The sequence below is a fragment of the Pezoporus occidentalis genome, unplaced genomic scaffold (assembly GCF_034315485.1).
Source record: "Pezoporus occidentalis ecotype Australia unplaced genomic scaffold, CSIRO_AGI_Poc_V1 ctg29, whole genome shotgun sequence".
Taxonomy (NCBI): domain Eukaryota; kingdom Metazoa; phylum Chordata; class Aves; order Psittaciformes; family Psittacidae; genus Pezoporus; species Pezoporus occidentalis.
This window is the reverse complement of record NW_026914829.1, coordinates 1687550-1711394: the sequence shown is the minus strand read 5'-3', so window position 1 is coordinate 1711394 and position 23845 is coordinate 1687550. Positions and strand designations below refer to the sequence as shown.

Below are 23845 nucleotides of genomic sequence, written 5' to 3'. Positions count from 1 at the left end.
GGGGGGTGCCACCACCGGCGGGAGGGAGGGAGGATCGCGGCGCGGCGCAAAGCAACCCGCAGCCGCGGGGACTGGGCCGGGGCGGCAGCTGACATCACGCACCGGAGCTGCTACAGAGGGAGGCGGAAAATGGCCGCTGCCAGGTACGAAGGCAGCTTCCCGCGCTGCCGGGCTCACCTGAGGGGAGAGGGCCGGGCGGCCGGGGCGCGGCAGAGGTCGCCCGTGCCGGCTTGTGCCCGTTGGCAGGGGGGCTCTGCGGCGGCGCCGATCGCGGTGTGGTGTCCGCGCTGTCGCGGGGGCAGGGGCTGGGGAGCGCTGGCAGGACACGTCCGAGAGGGCCCGCGCGTTTGGCCGACCCCAGGTCCTGGGACTGTGATTTGGCCAGAGCCCCCGCCGGCTGCCCCGGATGCGAGGTGCAGGGCAGACACCGGTCTCTGGGCGGTGTGCGGTGCGAGCGCTCGCCAAGGGGATTCCTGCGTGGAAGTTGGGTGGTGCAGGGGGTGCTGCAGCGGAGGCTGTGGCGGGACCATACCCTGTGTGTACCCTCGTACTGCAGTAAACTGCAGCGAACTGCGGGCCGAGCTGAGGCGTCAAGCGTGGCACAAACCTTCTGGCGCGTGCGGGTTGCTAATGCGGATAGTAACAGGGTTCACCCATGTCACTGCCTCTGCCTCTGTAGCTGTTACTTTGGTGGCGCTCCGTACTTCAGGCCATTTCAGAGGCCTTTGAAGTTGCAGTTCTAATCTCCCTCGTACCACTGAAAGCCAAAAAAAAACTCAGGTGCTGAAAATACATCCAGGTACCGGTTTGTGGTAGTGTGCTTGCCTGTGTTACTGAGGGAAAAGTTAGGTTAATTCGAGACAAAATCCGTGCTCTTTTCATGCATCTTAATGTGAGCAAATAAATCTGAGAAACATTTTCGAAATTTCAAGGTCAGGTTGGACAGGGCTCTGAGCAGCCTGGTGTAGTTGAAGATATCCCTGCTCATTGCAGGGGGATTGGACTAGATGGCCATTAAATGTCCCTTCTAACCCAAACCATTGTATGACTCTGTGACTCTATAACTTCATAGAAATATTGAAAATCTCTATATGTAAACATTGGAAGAACATTGAAATGCTACTGCTTTATGACTGCTATAAAACTATATAGAAAAGCATATGTGAAGATTTGAATTAACTACAAAATATATACAAGCTGGAAGGCGAGAGTGGGAAACATATCCGTGGTAGCTTAAGTAGAAGAGGGAAAAATGGCCTCTGGAATACTAATAACATTGTAACACTTCACTGTACCCTTAATATGAGGGAAATACATTTTCATTGAAATATTCTCTTGATACCAGGTTGGGGGACTAAGTAAAGAGAGCAAAAAGAGAGTTGGCTTTTAGGTCTGTAATATTTTATTCCAGGAATTTTGTATCATTTCACACTGTACGCCAGCGTAGTGAGCCAGAATAGCCTGTCGTGTTGCTCTGTAACATGGAAAGTTGCTACGTTGCAGCCTCTGATTTAAAGCTTTCCCTTGCTGCCTGGGATCCGACAAATGCTATAAGGTTGTCTTGGATCACGTGGTGGGATATTGAAATCTTTCCTAATACCGCAGTACACTGCAGTAAAATGGTTTTAATGCAGATTACCTGGAGATCATTCAAATGGTTCATGTTCCCTCAGTGTAACATGAAGCAAATCAGAGTGATCCTCCTGGCAGCATGCTGCCCTGCTGCAGTGTTGATTCGCTGCAGTGCGTTGTAGGAACGGGAAACTTTTCACTACCTTTGGCTCTGCACTGATCTATTGTTTCAGAAGGGATGGTAGAAGAAAGGTACCACGGCAGTGACTGCACGGTAAATTGCAGAGAAGTGAGAGGGAACGGTTATTTTCACATTGTTCTCGGGTAACAGTGCGCAGAAAACGTCTGACAGACAAATCTCTAGTGTTAGCTTGTTGGTTTAAGGTTTATAGCTTTTCCCTTCTAAAACTGAGGGCTCACTGGTGTCTTCATGACAACTGCTTAGTAGTTGTTTTTCAAATGCAAAAGAGAGTACCATTTAGTACAAGAAATGCTGATGTGTGTGATTTTTTCAGAGAGCTACTGCTCCAGGCTTCTGAGTCAACTGTCTCACGTGTACACCAAACTGCTGCTATGGCTTGCTTTATATTCATTGCTGCTCTGTTTGTTAAATACTGCAGGGTGTGGTAGTGTGGTTAAAACATTACTTCTATGGTGAATAAAGTTTAAGTTTGGTGAAGTTATTTCACATTAATATAAGCAAACTACTTGTGGGTAGATGTTGGGTTGTTGTTTGTTTTTCTTTCTCAAATAGTAATAAAGAGAAATTACAAGAGGCTCTACATATACAGCTTTTTTAATCTAAGCTTCTTTACAGCATGTTTTCTAGGGAACTTTTCATAAATCTTAAGGATGATAAACAGAAAAGAGAAAAGGAATGAAGAGAGAAGGTTAAAAGAAAACCTCTCAGCTGAGATTTGACCTCCGAGAATCCCAGAGGTGAAGCTATTTCAGAGAAGAGGAAGTAAAAGAAGGTAACAGAGGGTTGCGACTGACTGTGACAAGAGTGTGTGGAATGGCATAGGAGGTCAGAAGAGGCTGAATTAAGTAAATCCAAGAGGGTTTTGTAATCTTAGAAGGCAGCCATCAACCCTGAAATAAATAAGGGGTACTGTTGCCATTTCAGAGTACGCATGACGTGGAGGTGCGAGGAGGTGGGAGGTAGCATCCTGCAGATGTTTGTTTTGATGAGGATCCGAGGGAAACAGGGCAGCAACAGAGTCACAGGCATAACTGAAGTTTTTGGCATGGAAGCAGCCTTTTACATGAGCAATGCTGAGGGAGGAGGTGGTGATAACTACTTTGGCAGAGGGATGAAGAAAAAAGTTCTGCTTCAGAGACTCCACAGCAAACAGGCGAGCAGCAAATGTTTGCAGTGGAAAAGGACAGGACAGGAGGGTGTTTCTCTGGTTGTAGTCACTCTAGAATGCAGTTATTTACTAGTTTTCCCAAGTTGCGTGACGGAGAGGAACAGCACAGAAATTATGTCAAACTTCTGCAGTTTAATGGAAGAGTTGAGCTGGAAATGTGTTGTAGCAGCAGCAGCAGCCTTCCTGCAGGGATACAAGGCAGAGTTGACCTGAAATATTCTTTCAGCTAGCCTTTCATGATAACCTGTTCTGACTTAGCAGTCTTGCCCAGCAAAGCAGAGGTACTTTCATCCCTTACCCTTACCATTGCCACATATGCAGAAGTACAGTACAATCTATGGAATAGTGTATTCCGTGTAAATTTAAGTGAGGTTCGGCAGTGGTTTTTAAAAGAAACTCTGAGTACTGTGGGTTAGGCTGGAAGGAGGAAAAAACAATCGTAAAAAGAAAATATGATGGTATTTTGAGTGGAGAAACCATGTCTGCAGACATCTGCTGACCTCCCTCGGTGTGAGCCATGGGATTCAAGGGCACTCCACAATTCCTTGCAGGCAACTCTCTGCTCCTGCAGATTCAGGCTCTGTGGACCTCATTCTGCAATTATAAGGGCCCCTGTATCAGTGAGCCAAAAGAAAGAGGTCACATGCTAGATCTGGTGATGTGGACATGAGAATAGGAGATGATACATGATATGATTTCAGAAGAGTTGCTGAGGAAGTGAAAAGATAACTTCCTTTCATTGCTATGTAGCTATGCTTTAAGAACTGTGTTTCTACTACTTAATTATAATTAAGTAAAATGTTCTGCTTAAGTGACTCCTTAACTGGTTAGAAGGGTTCTTTAATCATCTAAGACTTCTTAACAAAATATTTGCTTTTTTTTCTAACCAAACAGGAACCTAATCTACTTTTTGATTTACTAATAAAAAGGTAAATACAGTAGAAACCAAAGAAGCAAGCAAACTAAATACAGAAAATATCATTGTATATGAGTATTATGAAGTTTATGCTATGAAATAATTGACCGTCCCCCTCAATATTCTACTTCACAGGTTACATGCTGTCCTAGCACTTTAAGCATGATATATGAGAAGATGTGGGAGTTTGTGGTAGATGATTAAAGCTTATAAAATACATTCTTCAGCTGAGAGAAAAAGAATTTCTAGCTTGATACAAGCATCACATTTCAAAAAAAATCTGTTACATGAAATGGTATGTTCTAAATTCCCTGGCATTATTGAAGATCTTTGTTCTGCCAAGCATGTAAAATTGTTAGCGCCATACAGTGCTTTGTATGTTTGGAAGGCATGCTAGCATTAGTTAATCCTTACAATATCACTAAAATTAGGAAAATATGTATTATTTCAGATCCTTTGAAAAAGAAGATAAATTGTAAAGGTTGTATGATTTACCCAAGACCAAACTGTGTGATTCAGTGCTGCAGCCTAGGTCCCTCCACGACTGCAACATCCTGCTGTCTGCAAGTGTCTTAGGTGATCATGTAAAACCAAATTCCTGCCTGCTTAGTATATGTAGAGGTAATTGTCCTTATTCTGCAGGTCCATCAACTCACACAACTTGCATGTTCTGATTCCCTCTGTTTATTGGACTGAATGTAAATCGAAGGGACTGTGAGCCATGCAACTGTACATTCATGGCTTACAGTATTGATGGAAAAACGCTGGCAGTGATTCTGTGGGCATAAATTGACTTTGCAGACAGAGAAGCTGATCTTGAGCCCAGATGGAAATATACTGCTAAAACTCCTATGGCTTTTTTTTTTTTTTTTATTACAGCAGTGGTATGCCCCTTTGTCCTTGGTTAAAATTTGTTCTGTATTCATTTTTGGCAGTGTTTAGTGTAGCAGTTGTCAGTCTGAATGTGGCCTTGCATTCCAGAGGGAATTGCACTTCATTAGTATTTTATGTGTATAATTGGAAGTTGTTTAAGGATTGTTTCAGACCGATATACAACACTGGTTGTTCAGCTCTTATTAAAGTTAGGTTGAACTACATACACTAAAAAGACAATTTTACAGGAGGGGAAAAAGTAGTTCTAATCATGTTTGAGGTTGTCTTTGCAGAGAAATGCCTTTCTGCCAATTCTTTAAGCGTACACAGAGCTCCTCTTAGTTGTAGTAATAGTCCCTGAAGTAAGGTGACAATGTATGTGTCTCTTGTTCTAGCTCATGACCTTTAACAGTAATGCAGATCTTTTTTCTTTAACCAGAGATCATGCAGTTCATTCCCTCCTACCAACATGCTGCAAAAACAGAGCAATTGAGGAGGAGCTTTGGAGTAAAAGCACAGGCATGACTCCTAATCTATCTTCACTCACCTGTGACAGCCAGTTAAGACATATGAGTAAAGAGAGTTAAAATGCCACTAGATTATTAAATACCGACTAGACCTCAAGCCTGGGATTTCCTACCTGCTATTTCACCTCTGTGCTCTTAGAGCTGAAGGCAGAATGTCACCAATAGCAATGCTTTGGAGCAGCACAGTTTATTGAAAGATAGCAGATAACTTATGCCATCTTATAAAAAGAGTAAAATTCATCCTCTTATACACTCTTATATCAAGTTATCAGTGGGTTTCTTTGAACTAGTCCAATCTGAAAGCACATTAGTTGCATGTGGAAAGTATGTCTAATTATTTTTCAGCCTTTAGATGTTTGACTGCATGAGCAAGTGCGCAGGTTTTGCCCCTCAGCGCAGATTTGCATGTGGTCAGACTTTCCCTAATGATGTTGCCTTTCCATAAACATCTTTAGACAAAGTAAGTGAATGCATCACTGGTCTTTAACCTTTGTAATTTGGGAGCTGTTAAGAGGTATTATGTTGAATTGCCCAAGCCAGGTCAGAATGAGTATAGCCAAGTGTTGGACTCTACAGAGCCATGCTGACTTGTTTCTCCTCCCAGGCTACTTACTGCTTCTAAGAGTTTGGATATATTAACCTGCATGGAAAGAGCTTCCATGTGACTATTCAAATTCCTGTAGCTTGGGTGTCTCATCCAGCTCAATAAATAAACTGATTTTGGTTGGTTTGTATGTTAGTACATTTTGTTGAGCATGTCATTTGTGAACAAGCCAATTGAAATGGTATTGGTTTTCCATCTGTTGGCTCTGAAATAGCTATGTAATAAAGATACTAATCTGTGATGTAGAATTAAGATAGCTTCATGTGTCTTGTAATTTGGCATCTTCATGGGGCTCTTTCACTGAGTATGGGATTAAGATTAACAAATGTAGGTGGTTTATAAGCATGTGAGGTATCTAAGCTATTTAAACTCAGTTCAATCACTGGGGGCAAAGAACAATTCACTTTCATGAACTGATGTGTTTAGTACTATTTGAGGTGCCTGGAGTTATTAACCACCTTCATGAGCCTGGGGGAGGGTTTAGTCCCTGTGTGGGACATGTGCCCATCAGAAGAAGTGGTTGGAGGTCAGGTATAATAATTTATGGTATCTAACATTGCACCACACATTTATTTTTAGGCAACTGAATTGAGCCCTAGAGCTTTTGAAATAAGCTGAATTGTTCTCCAGGGAGTTTTAATTGTGTTCATTAAGGGCTTGACTCTTATGACTGTTGAGTTGCTGAAGGCTGAGGCATCTCCAAAGGGATGGCAGTTGAGATAAAAGACCTGTGGGAGATTTGGATTTCTGGACTAGCAGCTGAAGGCCAAGCAGAATACCAGAGGACACTGGCACTAGATACTTGCATATCAGAAGCCAAACTGATCCCTAGCTCTCCAGTGACTGCAGTAGTAAATTAGACACCTCGTGCAACAGTGACACCTAAATGTAGGCATCTTAATCTAGAACTAAATCCTGCATTGAAAGCAGTGCTAGGTTACAGTCTTGTAATTTACTAAAATGAACACTGTTTCACTGTTAGTTGAATGAATTGTTAGTTAGAACAAAAGTTTAGTACTTCTAAGGCTTACTAAATATAATTGCTTAATAATGAATTATTCATCCTTTCCTATCATTCAGTATGACAAATAAAATTACTGTTTTGATACAAAAATCAGAGCTTTTCCAACAAACTTCAAGCTTTTTGATTTATGCCACAGTCCTGCAAAGGGCTTTGGCGTATTTAGATACTAATGTTATTTTATAGAACTTCTAGGTTGCTAAAACTCATGGAGGGCACTACTGTGAAAAATAATAATGGCTTCATGAATACCCTGGGTCACTCAAACAGATTCTGGTTTGTGGGACAAGGTATGGGCCAGATTCTGCATATAATCCTGTGGATTGTAAATGCTGCTGAGGCTTTGAAGTCAGCAAGACTATCTGCATAAATAAGGCCAGAAGATGTTCCTTTACCATGAATAGGATCGCTGTTTAGATAAGTATCTCAGATTATTTCATAGCTAGTCACACCAGGAGAGTGCTTTATCGTCAAGAAATGACGTGTTGGATAGCACTTGCAAAAATCATGTCATTTTATCCTTCCTGTGGAAGACAAGTGGGATCATTTCTGTGCGTTTATAATCTTGAAAGTTGCAGTAATGTTCTCATAGATGCTCCCCCAGGTTTCCAGATGAATTTGGAACACAGCGATACTGATGATTTTGGAAAATCTGTACTCTGTATTTCTCAGCTGAGAGGAGCAGATTTGTGCTTTTAAGTCATATTTTCCCATGAAATGACTAAGATATCACATTGTAAATCTTTTGAGTGGTAACAACACTTCTGCTTCCAACAGTGCCTAATTCTGCTGAAATCATTAGTAAACCTTACACTGGGTATCAGGGAAATAAGATTAGAACCCACAAGAAAGTATGTAACATTCTTCAATATGGTTATGTTTTCCATCATATACTTGCCACAGAGTGCTGGGGATTTTGAGGCTTCAGCTCAGCTCAAGAGTTTTACACCAGCATTGTATTTAGTGTCCTGACAAGTTCAATGTAAAATGCCACAGTCTAAGTAACACAAACCAAATCTGTGACTACAATTTATTATGCTGAATTGGAAATAAATAGTTTTGAGTGATGTAGATTAATGTTTTTTTTTTCCTCAAAGAAAACTGGGATTATCAAGGGCTGGACTGGGTAGATAATATAAAGTGTTACACTGGGTAGATAATATAAAGTGTTAGTACCTTGTTAGGGATCTGTGTTACACAGCTGTGGTACAGTTTCTTGTTTTGCTGAAATCAGTGGCATGGCCCTATTTTAAGACAGCAGAATCAGACCCATTGAGTGGTCATACAATCTCATGTTGTACATTTGTAATACTTTACACTGCGTTTACTGAAAGGAAAGAGAATTAATGATCTCAGCAAGCCATCTGCCAACTCTGGCTGAATGAAACAGACTATGTCAGTCAAAGGGTGAGATATGTCTTTAAAGGACTTTTGTGGTTTTGGTGAGGGTTTTTTTGTTCTAGCTTTTGGGGTTGCTTAGTAACAATATTCTGTGTGCAAATGTGTAGCATCTGTGCAGAATGTGAGGTGTTAACATGTTTGTAAAAATTAAGAGTCCAATTAATGTTTTCTCTGCAGAGCTTTAAAATTAAATGGCTCCTTCTTTTCTTTTTTTTCACCCCTTCTACAAATAACCTGCTTTAAGAAAAAGTAAAGACAGATTTCTTAGAAGAGTGAAAAATCATGGATTTTCAGTACTTCTCAAATAAGTAGCAAGTGTTTTCAAATGGGGAATAGAGCAGAATTAAGTAACTCGCAAAGCATAAGTGGCTTTCAAAGGTCATTTAATTCTCTCTGTGGTTAGTAGCTGCATGCAGGGTAATGTTTGTGAACCACTATATATCTTCCAATTAAACTACTGAACAAAGCATTCAGTGTCAGAAATCTCATATGATGGCTTGCAGAACTGTATTAGAAAGATTTAAAATGGAACCAGATGCACATTAAAAGACCTCATCCTTTTGGCTTCCTATAGCAGAAGGTCTGCTGGAATCTATCCTACTATTCAAAATCAGAAAAACCTAATACAGGATGAGGACCGTGGCAGCTTCTGTAAGGAGACATACCTCTGGATAGTCAGCGGAGAAAAGCAGGCTCTCCAGAGAGTAAGTCATCTGCTGTCTTTTAGATACATGTCTTGGGGTGAGATGAATCACCTCTCTTTCTGTGGTGACTGAGGCAAGCATGGCTAGACAACCTCTCACTATTAAGGCAGTAAAAGTTTAGTAAGGTCAATACCAGTTCCCAGGGTTTGTTTGGTTTTGGTTTGCTGCGGGTTTTTTTTTCCTAATGGTACAGTATATTTTGCCTTTGGTCTGTTTTGGCAAATGAGACATTTTAGAGGGAGGCATCTCCAGCAGTCCTGACTCAGACAAAGTTCACATTGACTCCAGAGGGAGAACAGGGTAAGAAAACATGGCAGGACTTAACTTCCAGTAAGTGAAGTGTTTTACTGTTCCTTTTCCTCATTAGAGACATTTTGTTCTACCTTTCCATTCCCTTTAATCACTGGCTGGAGATGATGCCAGCAGACAGTTAAGTATTATCCCCAGGGCTCATGGATTGTCACAGTAAATTCTGTGAAAAGACATAGCTTGATTAATGTCTATTGCAGAAGCTGAAGAAATAGCTCCATGACAGAAAAATACTATCAACTATTGCACTCTGTTCCTTTTATTTCGCAATGTAATAATTTTATCATTTCATCTGTAATGCAAACAGTTTTTGCTGGTGCCCAGCAGAGCTGCAGCAGAGGAGACGGGGTGTAGCCAGTTACTGTTGCTGCCTCACAACTGCTTTCCTGCCTTGGTCCCTTCAAAAGCAGCAGGAGCAACAGGACTGAGCACAAGCCTCAGGAAGCTGCTGAGTGGCTTTCAGATTCATACCAGGAGCTAAAGGAGTGCTTCAACCCCACCCCTCCTCCTTGACTGTCTGTGAAATACATTCCTCATTTCTCTCAGCATCCCGTGTAGCTTGTACTTTAACTTGGCAGCTCTTGAGGCTCTTGGTGAAGTCAGTTTAACTGTTTACTAGCATGTCCTCCCACTGCAGGCAAGAATCTTGACAGCTTAAAAGAGTTTTACAGATAACTTAGACAAACTGCTGAGCTCCAAATCCTGATATGACCATGGTGAAAACTGTCCCTGGCTTTGAGTGATGGGATGGATTTTTGTGGATCCAGGTGCTTGTCTGTTGTAAAGACTATAGGGAATTTTGGTTGCCGTGTGCTTCACAGCATCTACCAGTAGCCCTACACTGTTGTCATGGGCTCCAAACATCCAGAAGTCCACATGTGCATCTATTTCAGTAAGCTGTATTGCATGTACACAAGTCTGATACCTTCCAAAAGCTGTTGAACTTACTGTCAATGTGCACAGTGTTGGCGCAGTGTGTATGTGAATATCCCCAGTGCCGTGGGGAGTCATCACTTGCCCTCCATAATGTGAACAGCCTGTGTATTCAATCTGTCCCTGGAAATCGGGGGCTTGCTTGCTAACCCTGTGAGTGCAGACCAAAAGAATGTCCATAGCTCAGAGAAGATTTGTCTCAATACAAAATGAGAGACAACATACAAACTGCTAGAGGAGTACAGGGAACCATTAAAAGAATACAGAAGTCAGTCCATCAGCTGTTAGCTGTAGCACACTGGCAGCTCGAACTTTGCTGCAATCCTGTTCATCTTATATGGGCTTTTAGGAGGGTAATGAAGTAGCTCACAAGTGCCAAGGGCCAAGGACAGGAAAGCTGAAAGTACTTCATTTGAGAATTGAAGAACTGTGTGATGGGAATTGCTGTTCTGGGTTGATCAGAGGTGGAAGTTAACATCTTCATGTTAACTGACTGGGGTACATACTCAAAAGCATTTTGAAAAAGAACAAAGAATATTGATGCCCACTGTGATTGCATACACCAAATGTTTTAAATCCTGTATACTGTTGCTAGGGCAAATATTCTGTTTCATTTTGGCCATCGCCTATCCCTAGTGAGGTCAATGCTGAAACTTTTCTTTCTTTGGGTTCTGTTTTGTCTGTACGTTTGTTCATTTGAATGATCCTTGTCTGAGGTATGAGACTTGGCGTGGATCAGTGGCAGAATGAGGCCTATGGTGATTCATGCTACGCATAGATACTCAGACTGCTTCCTCTCCATAGATACTCAGACTCCATCCCTCTCTATTTACATGGGAGGAATGTTCCCAGTCTTTCTAACTGTCTTTAAAAAGATTAACATGAATTCTTGCAAACATAGTCTTCTTTCTTTATCAGGGCAGTACTTAGAAATCCTGCTACTAGCACACTCAACACATTCTGCATAAAAGCATGATTTAATACTCTCTTTAATGGTGGATTTCTTACACCACTTGCCTCATTGTATCAGTAAACATGTTGACAAGAACGCAGCTGTCTTTAGCAAATTAACAAGTTCACCCCTGTGTGAAAAGCCAGCTTTGTTGAGGCGTAGCACAGACGTGGTGAATAGTGGTGAGCTGGGCTTCCAAACAAATTGACGTTGCCTCTTGAAGCACTGCAGCCAGATTTTCTCACTTCGACATAATAGCCCTGCGTAATTCTCCCTTCCTAGCTCTGAGTTTCCTTTTTGGCAGCTGCTACATGAGGCACTAGATTTGTTTCTGACTGATTGAGGCCAAGTAAATCACAAGTCATACTATCACATCTGGGAATTTATGAAATTTCAGCCCCTTAGAAGTATTTTACCTCTATGAACTGACAGGCTAAAGCATATGTTTGCTGGAGAAAATATCAAGGTTTGACAAAATCAGATTTTCTATTTATTGGTTTATCTGATTTAATAATTTTAAAGTATAAAATGTCTTCAAGTATAATGGAAACAAATAAACTGGTTACATTTCCAGTAGAGTTTAATAGTGTGTGTTACATTTCACACTTTTGTATATGGCATATCAGCTTAATTAGAAAAATGAAGCACAAAGTACAACTTGTTCCTTTCTCCCAGTGCAGAACTTCAGTTCTTTAAAAAGCTCAGAAATGACCCTTTGCTTTAAAAGTATTGTTTTATTTAAGCAAAGGATTTAGTTTATCCCAAAGGATATTTGGCAATGGTTCTCCTTGTTGCTATTACACTTCATGTAGCAGCTCAGCTCTCTTCCAGTCCTGTCATTTCTTTTGTATGTCAAATTTTCCACTGCCAGAATGTGTCATACCTCTCCCAGTCAGTTGTCCTGCGTTATTCTGAGTTGGGTGTCTGTGGCTGCAATTGAACATCTTGTCTCCTGTGACATGATTAATACAGCTCTGGAAGTCATACATCCCTCTTAGTAGCATGTATAGCTAGTACTTTCCTTCATTCTAGGGATTTTTAGCACACCTGTATCTTTCAGTCAGAGGCTGGACTGAAAACTTTTGTTAGGGCAAATGTCACAGTAACAGAGATCTCAGACAGGAGATAGATTAGGTGTCATAGTAACATGGAAGCAAGGGCTCTGTGAGTGCAGGCTGTTCTCTGTGCATAGTCTTGGAGGCAACTGCCTGATGTACGTGTAATAAGGAACCCATCTCCCATCTTTCAGGGGAGATATGCTGCTTGACTAGTTTTCATTTCCTTGTCCAGTATATTTTCATATAAGATAATTACCAATATCCAGGAATAGGAAGGTTGTTTGGGGCTTTTCCTGTGACATGACACGATAACAGCTATTTTTCCAATGACATCCTGCAGGCAGTGTCTGTGTGACGAAAAAAACACTTAACAATGAAAAAATTCACACTGTTTGATTTTGTAAATGATAATTCACTGCAAATTGGAGAGACTTCATGGATACAGGACCTTCCCAGTGATGACAACAATCTAGAAAGACTTCTGAAACCAAATGAGCACGTGCTAGTAAACTGGCCTGTGGGAGAAAGAAAGACAGAAAGGCACCTGGTGAAAGTTGTGTACATGAGTGGTGAGTGCAGTTCCGAAGCATTTGCCTGATAGGAAATTTTAATCTGGTTGTTTTGCTCCCTGATTTTCTGTGCTTTGGCCTTTTTTTTTTTTATCCCATCACTTCAGATGACCCCCAAGAGCTGGTGGAAATGATGCAGAAGATATTACGAGCAGATGAAATTACAAAAATACAAGTCCTTGGAAAAGGCAAGAGGAAGAGGATCGAAATGATATTTTCAGAAAGTGAGGACAGTGACCTGGATAAAGAAGAGGTGAGTTTCTGTCTTTCTGTGCCTGATATTGGTAGGTCTGTAATGGAATGAAATAGACTGTAATTATTGGTAATTATTGGTTATTCACAATATAATACAAAAATATGTATCATAAATGTAGGCATCTTCATGTAGTACCTCAGCACAATAACCTGTCACATTAATTAGGCCAGCAGATTTTGTCCTTTGCTATTTAAAGAGAAAAGTCTTGTTCAAGACTTGGCTGCTCTGTAGCTCTACTACATTTCCTCCCATAAGACAGAAATCTGACCATTGCCTAAGAAAGGAAAGGGATCAGGTTTTCTGAGCTTTGCACTGTGCTGAGATCGGCACTGACAAAATAAAGGAAAAGAAAACATAAAAGTTACAAACATATTTTTCAGAAATGCTGAGAATGTCAAGTGCACGGTGAATAAAAGTTAATGGTATACTAGGAGATACTGTAGTGAAAGGCTCTATAGGAATGCAAAGGCACTATTATGCTCCTGTTTTCAGGGGAAGGTGATGAAGCCTATAAAGAGAAAGAAATCATTGCAGGCATCTGCTCCTGCCAACATCCTGAGTCAACTTGAAACATCTTTAATTAACAAACAGGTAAACATCTCATCTTCAGCAATTTCAATGTATTAAGCAAAAAGCAAACTGGAATGTATTTATTTAGGGGGGGTGTAAGCTTTCTGTTTTAGTGAAATTGACAGTTCTAAAAGACACTACCTTGGAAAATTAGTGAATGGAAAACAGAGAGAGACCTAACAGTTATGTATTACGCTGACATTTCATTTTTACTGTTAAGAGGAATGGTAATAACTATGTTCAGAAACAGCTATTACTAAAATGCATTCAGTTTGTTTATACATTCTGTGTACAAAGAGAATATTCTCTTTAGCCATATATTTTAATGTTAGTTTTAATGCATTAATTTCATGTTGTTATTGCTCTAGATAGCAGTTTGCATGGGTTTGTTTTTCAGAGAGAGCCTTATGCAGGAAGCAACTTCTTGTACAGTGAAAGTAGCAGTGAGGATGAAGAGCCTTTATTTCAACTGTCCAAGGTAGAACTGTGTGCCAAAATAAAAGGTCTCAAACGGAAGCTGACAGACACCATGAAAGAAAACTGCCGCCTGAGGCAGTCGCTGGTTATGCTTCAAGGTAAAGTCAGGGGAAGTATTTTGATGAAGAGGAAAGCCTGAAGGTCATGGAAAAGCTTGATTTATAAGAGGCCATTTGGATGGGAATTATGATGCTCAAGCACCTGACATGATCAAGGCCTACTGTTAGCATCAAAGTGTTTGATATATGGCAACATTTAATTCCAGCAGAACTTGGAAAAAATGTCTTACGCAGGGGCTATGCAATCGTAGAAGTGGAAAAATCTGTCTAAATCCTGTCAGTTGCTCCCAAGAGAACCTTTCTGTATGCTGTATATAACCATTGGCTTAGCTCAAACACTCCACTGACCAGTCCAAGTGACTATTTACTAGCAGTCTTTCTTCATCTACTGAAATTTTATTTATTCTGGAAGGATTTAATTTCTAATTACTTTGGTAATTCCTCATTATCGGTAATCTTGATTCCAGGTGCAACAAATGTAGTCCTTTCCCAGAGGTTCTTTTATAAATGAATCCTTCATCAGTTAGTGATCATCTCTGAAGCTCTTCTTACTTGTCCCTCTCCCTTACACTGGGGCAGCCAAGACTGAACCCAAAATTGCAAAACATTAGTGAATGAATAAGGTTTAAAGAGCTTTTGCTCCTTCCCTTGCCAGCTACATCATACCATCCCTAGACAGCCTAGTATCTCCTTTTCTATTCTTGTCTGATTTTTCAAGTGCCTATCAGTTTCACTGCCCACCTGATCCCATTCCATATGCTATTCATCTTGGTTTGAATCATTCATCTCCACCTTTTTGAATATTATTTTTAAACATTCTATTAGCATCTGACATCTTCTCTGGCACATTTAGGTCCATTGCCTTGCAGTGTAAGCACTTGTATTAGTCTTTTACAGTATTTTCTGTACTTTAGTGATCCTGTATCTTGCTGATTCTTTATCCCTTGCATCCTTTTTGCTCTGAATTGATTTTTCTTAATGGACTCAATAAAAGTTTGCATTTGAAATTAAATATTACTTGAAGAAAAGGGTATTTAAAATATATTCTTTATAGATTAAAAAATAAAAACAAAATCTATGCAGTCTATGCAACTTCTTTGAAGAAAAAAAAAAATCAGGCATAACATTATTTACCCCATATTTGATACCTTTACAGACTTGTAGAGATTTTGAGATAGCAAAAAGAGAAATATCATGCTTAGTACCATGATGGGTGTAAACTACTGGTTCCTCTTGGCCTTGCAGAGGACTGACCTATACTATTCTAGAAACAGAGGCTGGGGATGGGGAGAACAGAATAGCAGGTAAACATTTGACAGAACAGGAAAAAAGTATATTAAAGCCTCTTTGCTGACTAGTTTGACTCTCTTGCATTGTAATAGGAACCTAACTGCAAAAATACACATGCTTATTTAATTAGAGTCTGAAAACTTCAATTACTATTTTACTCCTCACTTTCCATTTGATTTCAGTGTTGCCACAAGCAGTCACCCATTTTGAGGAACTGGTAGGGATGGCTGAAGCACTGCTCAAAGGGGGAGTGACATCATCTGCATCCACTCTGCATTCACATGCTGTCTGGAAAGCATCTAACAATCCATTAGCAGATTCATATGCAGCTATGCACAGTAATTCCAGCTCACCAATAACATTGAATGTGGAAGACGAGGAACAACAGACAGAAAAACAGGTCAGTTAAAAGGTAATTTCAGGCATAAAAATTAACCTCATACAGTACAAATTTTACTGCTATAGTATAACCAATATAAAAAATAAGCATCAGTAAAAATCATTTTATCATTGTTCTGTTGATGATATGACTAATGAGCTCCTCGTGCAGAAGGCTCTTTCCATGGGAAATACCAGACTTAATTCAGTGTGGTGCTCCACTTTAAAACTGGTTTTGATTGCAGTGACTTTGCACATCTGTGACTGGGGATGCATGAAGAAAATACTGAGATCCAAGGATAACTTCCAGGCTAATGTTTTAGATGCCAAAGGGGAACAATAGTGTTTCAGAGATAATCTAAGAAAAATACCAGCAGTCTCTTTAAATGGTTAGTAAGTAAATGGAGAATGGTATGTTCCTGCTGTAGTGTTAGACACCAGTAGAAATACATGTATGCATGTATACTGAGTGAAGAAGATCCCCTGTTCTCTGTAATTATAACAGAGCATCATTGAGAAATCAGAGGCACAAAGGCTGTACATGAAAAATAGAAAGACGCAACAAAAAGAATAATTCTAGCTTCTGCATTCAAAATTTACATTCTTATGCACTGAGTCATGCCAGTTGGTGGAAATCATTCTTGTATGTTGTGGGGTTCTAAACCCCAAAGAAACTATTAAAAATTATCAAGGTGTGATTTGACTGACTATGGCAATACACCAAATTTGACCTACCATCTCCAAAGAAATTAAAAGTCCTAATTTTCTAAGCAACCTAACCTGACTTAAAGGTATCTCAAAACTGCCCGTTAGAAGAGTTCAAATGCTTAGGCTGTACAAGTGCTGCATGTAGAAGTCACTGTTAAAGCCTAGGACCAGATGTCACAGTTCTTAGGGCATGTCTGCTCAGAGGCAGGAATATTAGCTTGGGCATAGTGCCATGCTCCCAAGGCTGCACAAAATCTGTGCCAGAACTGGAGCACAGCCAGCCCACATGGAGCACAAGCAGAAGGAGTTAGATATGCATGAACATGTCCTGACTCCACTAGTGAGTAATAAGGATTGCTTGGAGAAGTGTTTGCTAGGATGAATGGGGTCCTTACCCTCTCCAACATTTGATTCTGATAAAAAAAATCAACCTACGTGTATAGTTCCAAACACAGTGTGCTGTGAAAGTTTAGTGTTGATATCAAGCACACAGTTTACAGAGATTCCATTCAGAATTGTGATTTAAAAAAAGGAAGTTAAAAAGATATTTCAGAGGTATACTACATAATATTTCTTGAGTACTGCAATAGTTATGCCTATGACCAATTTTGTCTTCCAGTTCAAGATCGAAAAATGGCAGATTGCACTTTGTAACAAGAGCAAACCTCAAAAGTTTATAAATGACTTGATGCAAGCACTTTATACACATGAATACATGGCTACACACAGCCTGACAGGTGCAAAGTCCTCCTCTTCAAAGGATAAAGCGGCAAAACCAGCTATGAATCAGAATGAAGTTCAGGAGATCATAGGTGATGGCTTGTTAACATTACTCAATGTGGCACTGACTTGACAGAGGGCTTTCTCTGAGGGAGGGGCTGTAATGCTTAACAGCTGGTCTGCTCAGGTGATGTGCTGTTTCATATTTCCTTCTGCAGCTACATACATTTAAACCATCTGTTACAAATGCTGGCAGTGAAATGCTAAGCAGCAGTATTTCTATTATGTGAATTTTGTGGGGTTTATTTAAGTGGCTACTCAGGCACAGTGGTATTGTAAATTTTTTTAGCCTTTGAAAGGTTATCTACAACAGTCAAACTCAGATTATGATGCTAACAGATATGGAAGGCAAAGAGAGGACACACTGAGGTCGAATTTAAAATGATGTCTGCTGTATTCTGAAGTTAGTGAATGTTATGAATTCTGACATTTTAAATAGCGCTGGAGGCAAAATGAGAGAGTAAGTACAGAAGACAGGAACAGTGATCAGAGAAGCAAACAAAATTTGTTTTGTGCTGAGGTTTAAGGCAGAAGAAGTTTGGTGCATAGGAAAGATGCAGATGGAAGTAATAGCTTTAAGGAAAACTATTTTGTGAGCCTATGAAGTCTGGTTTTTATTTGGTTTACACCTACAGCTTTATACTTGAGCAACATAGCCTAAATTCTGTGCTAGAATCCTTCTCCCATTGCCTTTCCAGGACTGCCTGTTCTCCTCCCAGCTTATCTCCAGCGCTTCTACCCTGGTCCATTTTTATTGAAGTTGACCAGCAAATTCAAAAGTTACCAGTTATGGAAGCATCTTGTCTTGAAGAACCTAGCTAGAGAACAAGGACCAAAGTCCAAAGAGAAAAGGAAGGGGTGAAAATATCTTTAGAGGCAGTAAGATGAGACAATTTTAGCATGATATATAAGAAACCTTTAAAAGATTTCATGGGATGAGAAGAACTGTTGGACTCAATGGTCTTAATAGTCTTTTCCAACCTAAATAATTTTATGATGCTAAGAGCTATAAATGACTTCTAAAGGTGGATTCTGGGGAAGGGTCTAGGCAAAGCTGAGAAGGGAAGCAGAGAAGATAATCAGGATACTGAATACAGCATGCTGCAGAGAATTCAGTGACAGAGGGGAGCCTATAGAGAATTCAAAGAAGTCTGTTAAGAGAAATGAGAACACTCTTGAATTCAAATAGAGAAGTGTCAGCATTATACAGGAGAAAAAGAAAAATAAGAAGGAAGCCTGGGAGTTTTAGACTGGAGAAAGTGAGTTAGTAGATCAGATTATTTAAAGAAGATAGAAACTGTAAGACTTAAAAATGAAATGAAAGGGGATAAAAAAATCAAGGGAAAGGGTGCAGGAAATCGCATTCCTGATGTTGAGTCCTGTTAGTACTGCATTCAAAAGAAGTTAGCCAGGCAAAACAGAAGGGAATTTTTAAGGGAAAACGACATCACCTGCAAATGAAAATTAATTAAAAAGTTCTGTACGATTCAGAGGCATGAGGACTGATAAGGATAGGAAAAGGACTCTGATCAAGAACAGAACAAAGGGAGGGAGGATGAGCAAACACAAGTCACTGACTACAGGAAGCCCTTGTGGCCCTGGAGCTCCCTTTGAGTTTGCCAAGAGCAGGCACAGCAGTATGGAAAGTGCAGAGCTGGCACATGCAAAACCTATGAAGTAGTGTGTGAAGACAGCAAAGTAACTGGAGCTAAAGCTGAAGTAGCTGGAAATATCAAAGATGCAAGAAATGCATTTTAGGTCACATATTGATTGTTTCCCTGATTTGCATTCGTCATATATATTGTCTGTCTATTTTGCAGGAATCACAAAACAGTTGTTTCCAAACACAGATGATGCTTTAATTAGACGAATGATGGGACAAAAACTGAACAATTGCACCAAGAAGCCGATTTTAAGCAAAGATCTTAACTCAGGTGCTTTTCAGAAGCATAGCTTTTGGTAAGTCTGAAAAAAAACCCAAAACAATGTAGTTTGCAATGTGTAATTTGTTTTATTATCCTGTGGTAACAAAATCTAAAATTACCATGAAGATACGTGTTCATACAGGCATGGCCAAGTAGGTAAATACTTTTTGTACAAGGTTATGAAAATGTGTAATACAAAAAGCAGTCCAGCTTAACATTATGGTACAGAAAAAGTTGTACATTCTAGATAAAGCAGCATAAGACCATTAAATTATAGGAATGGAATACAGAAGTAAACACATGGAGTTACTTTGATCAATATGTCTAGTTTAGCTTTGGCATTATTCTCTGTAGGATCTCCAAAGACCAGTCAGTTCCATTTTCATGTCACCTCTTACACCTCAATTAACCCACAAGTAAAGATAAGGAAAATCACACCTCTTTTATACCTACTGATAAAAGTACTGCTGGAAAGCTACATTAGCAATCTTTTACTGCCAGATGAATCTAAATTATTGGGACAGCGGAACTATTAAATAACCTTTTCTTATTATGGGTATTCTTATCTTTCAGTCTGAAATTGCTGAACCCATCCCTATCATCAGTAAAGTCAGATATTTGCATAGTACTGTTCTCCCACACACACCAAATGTATGCATCACAGAATAGTTGAGGTTGAGAGGGACCTCGGTAGATTGGCTAGTCCAACTCTTGCTGCTCAGAACAGGGTCACCTAGACCAGGTTGTTCAGAGCTGTGTACAGTTCTCCAAAGATGGAGACCCCACCACCTCTCTGAGCAACCCATGCCAGTGCCTGGTCACCCTCACTGTGAAAAGATGTTTTGTGATGTCAGATGTCATTTCCTGTGTTTCAATTTGTGCCTATTGCTTCTGGTCCTGCCACTGGGCATCACTGAGAAGAGGCACCATCTTCTTTACACCTTCCCATCAGATATTAATACACACAGGTAGATCTGCTTGACCCTTTTTGAGGTGAAACAGTGCCAGCACTCTCAGCCTCTCCTCAGGAATAGGATAAGAGATTAACAAGGAACGGATAAGAGATTAAAATCGGTGAGACAGGGAGAACATATTTTTCCTTACTTACACTTTCCATATTGCAGTAGTATTTTACTTCTTCCTAGTTCAGTTATCTTGTGCATGCTTTAAAATCTGTATTTGCAACTGTAAGACACTTCATAACAACAACAAACCAAAAACCAACCAACCAATCAAAAAACCCACCCCAAGGTATTTGACTATGTTACGACACAATTGTTTGAAAAATAGCAGTGCTTTGTTACTAAAATTCCTCTCTAATGCACCTGGTAATACTCCATGGACCACAAGTGGTCTATGAATTACTACTTGAGAAATACTCACATAATATCTACTGGAAGAATCCACATACACAGGCTTTCCCATCTGGAAACAATAGACAAATGCACCAACCTGGCTAAAATACAGTTTACTATCTTGGTGCTTTTCACCTAGAGATGAGAAAGCTTCGTAAACAAAGATCTTCTGTATTTGCAACATGCAGTGTGCATTGACTCACCGTTGTATTTTATCTTGTCCTTGACACATGTGGGAAAATAATAGCACAGAAACCCAGAGTGTATTCTTTGAAAGCACTAATCTTAAATATTTTATATTTTAAATCTTTATCTCATCAGATACATCCATAAATTTTGCTAATTCCTAATCTTCTCATGTACAGACACAGTATTCCTGAAGCCTTACAGAAGGATCTTGAGCTAGCAATATAACAGTTCTGTTTGGTTTTTTTAAATACTGCCCATAGACCTTTTAATTTAAACTTGATATTTTAAACATGTCTTTATGTCTGTTATTGCTAAGTACTTATGTAATATCTAGTCCAGCATCCACTGAAACCAGTGCAGATATTGCCTGCATAGTCTCTCTTGAATAAGATGCTTATTTGAATGCCTTTGTAATGGATTAATTTTACATCTGTTCATTTCCTCATTGTAAAAGCATTTAAGCACCCTGTAAGTAATTAAGATAACAGTGGTGATTCCTTTAACTCAGATGACACAAGTTTTCTCTGTAAGAAAATGAGAATTTAAAAGTGCTCATAATCTCACTGTTAATGCCTTCAGTTCACCTTCCAGCAATGAAGTACAGAGGGGTCAAGAGAAAATCCTGTTATGCAGTACCTTTAGTAACAGTTTACACACAAGCTACTAACTGGTGATACTGCAGTTTTGACCTTCTTCTTTGCTGCTCCTCCTTCCTTGCCCACCTCCTCTGCCTTTCTCCAGAATACAATTGCAATTTAAGAGAAGTGATTTGGAGTCAAATCTAAAGAGACAAGTCACCATCTCAGAATCATAAGGCTGAGGTGAAACAAGGAAAAGGGGAATGTGCCAATGCAGTTAGTTAACTAGTTAACTCACTCTGCTGCTCAGAAACTAAGAGCAATAGTAAGTGCACATTTAATGTTAGCATTTCAAGATTAGTTATAAATTGTCTCAACAGTGGTTCAACAGCTGTTCCTCAGGGCATCATCTCTTCCGCTGTTCCTCCCAGTACACAAGACCAGCAGGATGATGATTCACCAGCTACTAATGCACAAGTGCAGCAAAGTGACAGCCACCTGACTTCTCCACCTCCCACCCCACAAGGTCGGGAGGAGTGTTGCAAGCCCACTTCTAAGGTGGAGTCCTATCTCGCCAGCAGCTCACCAGCGCCCTCTCCCAACCAAGGTTGCGGACAGGATCTCAAGAATTCAGACAAGGAATAACCGAAGATACTTCATACCAGTTCAAATTCTCAGCGGAGATTATGGAGTAGTATAAAATAAAAAGGAAATAAAATCTAAACGGGCCTAGCAACGGTGGACAGAGATACTGTAAGCAGAAGAGAAGCCTGAGAACTATTTTCTCAAACAAATGAAAATCCCACAACTTAGAAAGAAAATAAAGGCATATTAATATCTTTGGCTTTAAGATATTATTAAATATATGCATGTTATGCAGTAATTCAGAAAACGTAAACTTGCTCTGAAGAATATAAGTAGAATTCCCCTTAGTTAGAAAAAAATATTATTTAAAATAATGCCAAAAGAATGTATAAGAGGAACCGTAATCCCCTTGCCCTCACCTTGAGAGCTGATGGAAAACTGCTTTTCCGACAAGAGAAAACTCTTGCATATTAATATTAAAAAGATACAGAGGTATAAAAAGAGAATAGAAAAATTTCCAAGTGAAATGAACCCTATGAATGGCTAGCATAGGGTTAGAAAGCACAGGGCCACGTGAGCAGAGAAATAAAATAGGTATTTAAGGATGCTGTTAAACATTCTTAGGGCGATGAAACTGCAGCTCTCAAGATGCTTGCAGGAAAGAAGCAACTCATTTTTAACCTCTGAAAGCTGGAAAGGCATGTTCCCTCTTATCTTGGAGAAGAGTCCTCCAGGATAACCTGTTTTGTTGTGGAGGCTGTGGCTTCTCTCACAGGCCTGCTGCTGCTGGAACTTTACTGGTTTGGCAGCTCTCACTCTCCCTTCTTCCCTGAACATCAGGTCCATAGGGTAAGGTTGCCTGATCCCCCTGGTCAGGAAATGGAGGACAATTTCTTGAAGGTGACTAGTAAAGGGCTGAGTTACCAGCTTCTACTCCCTGTCTTTCAATGTTGGTATGCTACCTCTTGCTTAGAGAGAGGGTGGAGCATTCCCGCTTGGACTGGGACCAGAAAAATCCCAGGAACTGCCCAGTTCCTCTTGAGATCTGACACCACTTGTCCCAGGGAGCAGTTGGCAGTTACACACCCTGTAATTGCCTGAGAAGGAAGAGCGGGGGGGGGGGGGGTACATTTTTTTTGTCTCTGACTGATTTCAGGTTTACAGTGGTTGGTAGAATGGGAAGGAGAGAACACTTGGATTATAGCTTTTATGCTTGAGTGTACTTTCCCCAGAACAAAGAGTACTAATAGTTGAATTGATTTTAAACATGACAAGGAGGCAACTAAGCAATCTAGATGAAAAACATTCAAAACTAAAACCGACAAACACCCCCACAATACCAAGCTGGAGAAATCTATCTTGATATGAGGAAGATTTCTGTAACTCTGAAGATCTGAGTTACAGAAATAAATTAGGAATAGTATTAGGCTGAATGCCAGAAAAAAAATGGGTAAGGTTAGCAGCCAAATCTCGCTAAAGGGAAGTGCTGCAAACCTAACTGTACTAGAACAATGCACTCATGAAATGCACTGTGGAGAAGACTGTAGTGGGGGCTGGGGTATGAATTAAGTGATCTGCTAGCCTTTTTCATGTCTCATCTCTATCGATTTCTTCTAGATAGGATCAGGATGAAAGCAAGTATGAAATACATCTCATGTTATTAACTACCATCTATAAAATGTAACAGAAGGATGTTTGCTATTATGTACATTTTGTATATGTAGCTGTATGTACAGCATATAAGAATGTATATAGTTAATCATATTTTTGAAGCAACTTTCTATCAAATAAAATGAAACATTACTATGTCTTAGTTCTGTTTTACTGTCCTTACTGTCTTCTGGGTCTTTTCTCACATCAGCCTCTTGTTGTACACTCTGACACAT

At 40.0% G+C, this 23845-nt stretch overlaps 1 protein-coding gene across 4 annotated transcripts; it reads left to right on the top strand.

Moving 5' to 3' along the window:
• Positions 1-40: 40 nt before the first annotated feature.
• BEND6 (BEN domain containing 6) lies at positions 41-23769 on the top strand. 4 transcript variants are annotated; one of them, XM_062626133.1, is made up of 10 exons: positions 41-143; positions 2424-2546; positions 12581-12809; positions 12917-13062; positions 13558-13656; positions 14033-14210; positions 15644-15861; positions 17167-17359; positions 19148-19286; positions 21755-23769. In XM_062626133.1, the coding sequence occupies exons 3-10, from the start codon at positions 12614-12616 to the stop codon at positions 22017-22019; spliced, it is 1434 nt and encodes a 477-aa protein (XP_062482117.1). In that variant the 5' UTR covers positions 41-143; positions 2424-2546; positions 12581-12613; the 3' UTR covers positions 22020-23769. The 4 variants fall into 4 exon arrangements, with proteins under 4 accessions (XP_062482117.1, XP_062482116.1, XP_062482115.1 ...); XM_062626132.1 differs by having other exon boundaries at positions 2390-2546; XM_062626131.1 differs by having other exon boundaries at positions 2379-2546.
• Positions 23770-23845: the final 76 nt, after the last annotated feature.